The sequence below is a fragment of the Thalia democratica genome, chromosome 5, assembly GCF_965202585.1.
Source record: "Thalia democratica chromosome 5, ktThaDemo2.hap1.1, whole genome shotgun sequence".
In the NCBI taxonomy this organism is placed as follows: domain Eukaryota; kingdom Metazoa; phylum Chordata; class Thaliacea; order Salpida; family Salpidae; genus Thalia; species Thalia democratica.
The window spans coordinates 36,846,826-36,853,207 of record NC_139169.1 but is presented as its reverse complement, the minus strand read 5'-3'; the positions used below and the strand labels follow the sequence as shown (position 1 = coordinate 36,853,207).

The 6,382-nt window shown below is 27.6% G+C and overlaps 1 protein-coding gene across 1 annotated transcript; it reads right to left on the bottom strand.

Moving 5' to 3' along the window:
* Positions 1-3,679: 3,679 nt before the first annotated feature.
* LOC145836477 (uncharacterized) lies at positions 3,680-6,075 on the bottom strand. Its single transcript, XM_082944274.1, has 6 exons — positions 5,776-6,075; positions 5,244-5,538; positions 4,881-5,010; positions 4,621-4,732; positions 4,362-4,509; positions 3,680-4,143 (listed from the first exon to the last, which is right to left on the bottom strand). The coding sequence occupies exons 1-6, from the start codon at positions 6,073-6,075 to the stop codon at positions 3,680-3,682; spliced, it is 1,449 nt and encodes a 482-aa protein (XP_082800400.1).
* Between the last annotated feature and the right edge of the window lie 307 nt (positions 6,076-6,382).

The window sequence follows — 6,382 nt, the reverse complement described above, 5'->3', positions numbered from 1 at the left end:
ATATTTAAATAAAAAACCGTTTCAGATGATAAAGACACGCAGGTTGCAACCGACAGATACAAAATTAAACCAATACAATTTAATTCAAAGTGTGGCTTTTTAATCCAAATCACTGTACTGCATGTGACGCGAGCTGCGTGCAGTTATTATGACATCACAAACGCGTAGTCAGGTGGCCGGCGACGAATTCAGTGGATTTCGGCGATTGAGCGGTTGCAAATTTGCACTTTTGTGTTACATGTGCAAATGTTTTTATATTGGTGGCAAATTTTTTGGTGACACAATGGGACATTTATTATTTTTATACATAGAGTCGTATAAACATAAATAAAAATGGTAAGAACCATTAAAAAAAATCAGTCACAGTCTTTTACAACCACTTAGAATAGATCTTTCGTTTATTAAAAAACAAACATTTTCAATTCTGTAGAAAACAAAAAAATATACTAGCAACTAGAGAAAAATTAAGTACCGTAAATTAAATATTTTTAGCAAAATTTAAAATAAAACTAAAAACTACCATATTATTAAAATACTGAATTTCATACTATTACTTTAAAATTAATGGAACACTTATATTTGAGATTAGTCAGTAAAATTTGATATAATTTTTCAATTTGAGAAACTGAAAAAAGACACTTTGGAAAATTATTTTTGTTTACTGTAACTAAGAAAAACTATTTCTATAAACAACAAACAATTAAAAAATTCTCTAGTATTGTACTTGATAAAAAAAATATTTTTTGATGACATTTTCAATTTTTTATCATAATTATGATAAAAAATTGAAAATGTCATCAAAAAATATTTTTTTTTTCAAGTACAATACTAGAGAATTTTTTAATTGTTTGTTGTTTATAGAAATAGTTTTTCTTAGTTACAGTAAACAAAAATAATTTTCCAAAGTGTCTTTTTTCAGTTTCTCAAATTGAAAAATTATATCAAATTTTACTGACTAATCTCAAATATAAGTGTTCCATTAATTTTAAAGTAATAGTATGAAATTCAGTATTTTAATAATATGGTAGTTTTTAGTTTTATTTTAAATTTTGCTAAAAATATTTAATTTACGGTACTTAATTTTTCTCTAGTTGCTAGTATATTTTTTTGTTTTCTACAGAATTGAAAATGTTTGTTTTTTAATAAACGAAAGATCTATTCTAAGTGGTTGTAAAAGACTGTGACTGATTTTTTTTAATGGTTCTTACCATTTTTATTTATGTTTATCTAAAATTCAATCCTGTCCGGTCTTTAAAATCAAAAGAGGAAGACTACCTTCATCCCATTTTAATTTCTAGAGTCGTATAAATGCAATTATGTTGTATCAGACAGACTGCTTTAGTTTGGCAATAGAAAAGATCTTTTTATTTGTAGATTTATGGACATTTGTTGAAAACTTTGGTAAAGTAATAACAGAAAGATCACAACTATAGATTACATTTGAAAAAAAAAATTAAAATAAATGCTTTTTATTAACTTAGACTGACTTAAGTTTTTAAGATGACTTTAAAACAAATGAAGCATTTTTAACGTAAGAACAAATACACCTTGTATAAATTTAAAGTTTTTTTATTTTTTAGGATTATAAAAAAACGTTTTAGTTTATATGTTAAGAAAATCCTAAAGAATTTCTTAATTAATTATTTAAAATAAAAATAATCATTGTTTTTTAAGTTTACTAATACTGTGAATAAAACATACACTTTAAAATGTTTCAAAATAAAAAAAAAAGTTTTTATTGTCTTGATTTATTAAAATAAACTTTAAAAATATCGGATTAAACTTTTTGCAATCCGAATAAAATGCTGTCAAAATTTAACTTCATTCGTTAGATTATTTGTGATGTTAAAGTCTTTCATCATATATAATTCAAATATTATCTCTTTTAATTTAATAAAGTATAGGATGTGATTTTAAACGTTAATTGCAACAACTAACTTTAATTTTTTTTTAAACTGCTTCACATGATTAATTATTTAATGCATGGAACGATAAACTTTTTATCAAAATTTAGTCTAATCCTTTTGTTTTTTTATTACCCTAAAATATAATAGTTTCATTATTAATATTCTTGTTATTGTTTTAATTTGTCTATAATAAACTTTCTTTTTATCTTAAAACATGTAAAAAAAATTTTACTCCTAGTCTCGTTACTTTTTAATATTTAATCTAAAATTAGCTGTATAACTAACTTTTAGTTTTTTTTAATTATATTTAAGTTTAATCTACATATAAATTTTTTTTAATGATTCTACAACTATCAGAAATTTTTATCAAAAACTTTTAAAACTTTTAAAAACGAATTAGTTAATATTGGTAGAAATATTGTATTTAAATCACAAAAACGTTAACTTTATTTTTTATTGAAAAAACATACATTTATCGAATCTAAAAGTTATATGCAAATGAAGTCAAAAAAAAAAAGTAAATACTATCTACGTAGATATCAACAAAATAAAAACAAGTAACAAAAAGTTTGCAAATACCAAAAAAACTAAAATAGGTAAATTATGATTTTAATTAGACGGTAGTTTGATTTTAATTATATCAAAGTATACTACTGTATCAAACAACTCAAAGTATTTAATATTTTCTCTAAATTATTTATTTTAAATTATAAGTTTTTAAAGAACAAAACAAAACAAAAGTATGAGAAAATGCTACTTCGAATGTATTCAAAAAAATGGCGTAAAGGATAAAGCGCCTGTGAAAAAATACTCAAAAAGAACAATGACTAGAATAAAATAAACTAAATCTAAGTTTTGTAATAAACAAGTGTTTATAATATTATAATATTAAAAAGTTACTCAGCAACAATAACCGACATAGCAGTTAAAATTTTAGTTAACTAACTCTGTAAAATTACCTCAAAAGATTTTTTTAGTTTCAAAGCAGCTCATACTGCTTACTAAGTACTACAAAGTTAGGCTTGAATAAAATTAACATTATAGTTGTATAATTTCATACGGCTTTTTAAGATTTTTATAAGTATGATTTACATTTATTTTCCTGACTAAAGATAGGCAATTTTATTTATTGAATGACTGTAAAATTCTAAAGTGTAGTTCGCAATGAAATAAATCTTGCTTTTTTTTTTTATTGAAATAAATTATTAAAATTCATATTTATAAAGAAGGCCAATTTAGTTATTTTTAAACGTTAATAAAACAATATAGCTGCATAAAATGATCAGAATGCACCTATCAAAACAAATTTCATTTCTACCTTGAACAAAAACAATGAATGCATCAAATTTTTATTTTTATGCTTTTGATGAACGTTATGTTCTTATTATATAACACATAATGCTAATTACATATTTTAACTTTATATTTTTTTTACATTACATTGAAATTTTTCCCAAAAAGAGCAAAGTAGTGTGCATAGAAATTGTTTTCCTGTACACAGAAATTTTATGAGTAGCTAAAACTTTTAAAAAAAGTAAGCAATTTTTTTTCTTAAAAATATTTTTTATATAACTCGCTGTAAATTTGATTAAAACATATTAATATCAAGTATTCTTACCACAAAAGTACTCACTTAAATAAACTGTCTACATATTTTGATGTGAGTTACTTCGTACGGCTATTAAAGTGCTTAGAAACATTGGTAAATAATTTGCTTAAGTAAATTAAGACTAAGAATATAATATGTAGTTTTATAATTTAAACACTGGAGTTTAATTAACGACGTTTTGAATATCTGTTTCGGGTTTTTTCTGTCCTTGAATCTGCCTGTTCACCTGCTTCATTAGCTCGTCTATGGAAAGCCTCTTGTTGCCTGGTAAATTTCCGCCGTTACTGGGGCTGAATTTCTGCGGACCGTCGGATTCTGGAAAACTTTGCTGGGGTTGCTGGATCTGATTGTAGGCGGCAGCCATGAAAGGGGTAATGTTGAAAGGGAGTTTCCCACCATGGAAACTCGACGCTCCTATGTGGTGAAACCTTGTGGCGGGAAAGTTGTTAGGGAATCTCCCGCTAAATTGATTGGAATTCCCCTGAATGACGGCGTTCATGGCGGCAATTCGCCGCTGGGCCATCAGCTGAGAGTAGTTGTGGTTGAAGTTTGATTGGCCTAACAACTGGCCGGTTGAAAGGGGATTACCCTGAATAGGCATGTTGTAGTAGGGGTGAGTTGGATAATCTGATAGAATATGCTATTATCAAAAAGATTGTTAAGTTATTTAAAGGTGTACTCTTTATATGGCAAAGTAAGTTTTTTGTGATTGTTATGAGTTTATTATAGATTAGACTTTCAAAAAAACAAACTATAAGGTTTGCTTCAAATAGTAGTTATTTATTTTTATCTAATAAATAAAAGTTTTTAGTATTAATATTTTTTTCATATATTGTTTAACTAACTTTGTTTTGATTTCAAATGTAATGTTTGTTTCTGAACTTTTCTACTGACTTCGATTTCAGAGTCAGGTAAGAATTTTCTTTTCAAGTTTTGCTGTAGACTGATATTTGGTGGCACCCCATTGATACCCTTGTTGTTTTGGTTTAACATCTAAAAAAAATAAAATATTAGACATTCATCGATTCCAGTTAAACTTTAAAAAATAATAAGAAGAAAAATAAAACTTTAGAACCTTAATCAATTATTAAAAAAATAATTTACCTGCTTAATAGTGTCCATCACATTGAAATTGTGATCCTGATAAATTTTTACGAGATAGTTCTTGTCGCTTTCAGGAAAAAGCTTGTAAAGCATTGCAAAGTCTTGTGGCTCGCTTTTAATTAATTAAATTAGTTTAAATATTTATTAAAACTTCATTTAAATCGTTAATTGAATCGACTAAAATTTAATGAATCGTTGAATATAGTGTTGAACTAAAAATAACTTAAAGCTTGTTAAAAAAATATATATATTTTTTTTACCTTTTTTGTACATCCCTGTGCTTTTCTGGAAGATTAACATCCCAATCTAACGTGTTTTGAGTTTCATTGTTGTTTTGAGACGGAGATTTTGAGCTTTCGTTATTTACTGAACTACTTATTTTGCTCCCTTCTGTAAAATACTTTAGACTAAAACCTAAAAATTTAAACTCAAATAAATTTACAAAAAAATTAGATAACTAAAATTTAATGAAGCAAAAATAATGTATTGTAGTGTTGTAACATTTGTATTCACCAACAAACTTACAACTAATTTTTAGGAATAGCATTTAACTTTGATTTATATTTTGAATAATAGTTAAAATCGTAACATAACTATTATATTCTTATATTTTTTACACAAACCTGATTCGCTACCAGACATCGAAGCAATCAACGGCTTCGCTTCAAACTCGTCGACATTTTCCTGCTTTTCCGCGGAAAATTTCTCCTCCGAGCATGCTGCTGGTGACTTCACCGATGACGTCACCAGCAAGCTTCTAGTAAGTGAGCTGCTGGCGGAACTGTGGTGATTCAGGTACCCGTTGCTAGTGGCAACCTCGGGCAACAGGGGGTTGAAAGGGGTCTTGTTGATGTTGTACATCAGCTGCAGCTCTCTCGCTTCGTTTTCTTCCTGCGCCTGCTGCCTTCTGAGGGCTACCTATCAAATTTAAAAGATAAGTTTTATGAAATATAACCGTGTTAACTGTACTGTTAAAAGGTGTTTGTAAAATTTTTATACCAATCAGAGCTTAGCATTTAAAATTCATGCGCCATTTTTCTCAACTAAAGTCTTAAAACATAAAAAAATATTGTTTAATATAAAAAAAAGTTCTAAGCTTTAAATGCTACACATGAAAAAAAAATCAAACTGTTTATTTATTTTAGATTTAAAAACCTGCGCCGCCATGACCCTCTGCCTTTCTGCAATCAAGGTGCACTTTGCGCACATGCAGTCCTTCCACTTGCAGTACCTCTTGTGGCCCTTCAGAGGGGAAACCACCCCGTGGTTGCGGCACCTGGCGCATTTGGGGGCGCGCGGGTACTTGTCAGCCAAAATGGAGACCGTCGTCCGTAGCAACGCGGGGTTGTGATGGTGGTTCGGGGGTTTTTCTTGATGTGAGATCATCTCTTGTGTTGATTGGAGGTTAAAGACGGAGGAAGTGGGAGTCTGCATCAGTTGATTTGAAAAATTCATATATTTAATGTTTAATCAACTCTGGCTGTAATTCATCTTTTGGTTTTATTTTTGCTTAATGAAAATTACTTAAATTTATTAAATAAAAAACCTTACCTATACCTAAACATGTTTTACTTTTATAATAAACAAAAACACATAAAAATCTCAGTACTGAAACAAAATCTTATAGCTATAACCACAAATCAAAAAAGTTGTTTAGTTTTTTTTAAATCGAGTAATGACTAATGCTACACAACAGGTTTCTAAAAACAAATAAATTTAAGCCTTTTCACTGAATAATAAATAAATTTTTACTGGCGATTAA

Bases quoted from the DNA above. Each gene is read 5' to 3' on its own strand.
- LOC145836477 (XM_082944274.1), bottom strand. From the start codon at position 6,075: ATGAATTTTTCAAATCAACTGATGCAGACTCCCACTTCCTCCGTCTTT. The intron at 5,011-5,243 runs GTTTGTGTAAAA...AGTATTTTACAG, and splicing joins GATGTCTGGTAGCGAATCAG to AAGGGAGCAAAATAAGTAGT. The intron at 4,144-4,361 runs GTTAGTTAAACA...ATATTCTATCAG, and splicing joins ACATTTGAAATCAAAACAAA to ATTATCCAACTCACCCCTAC.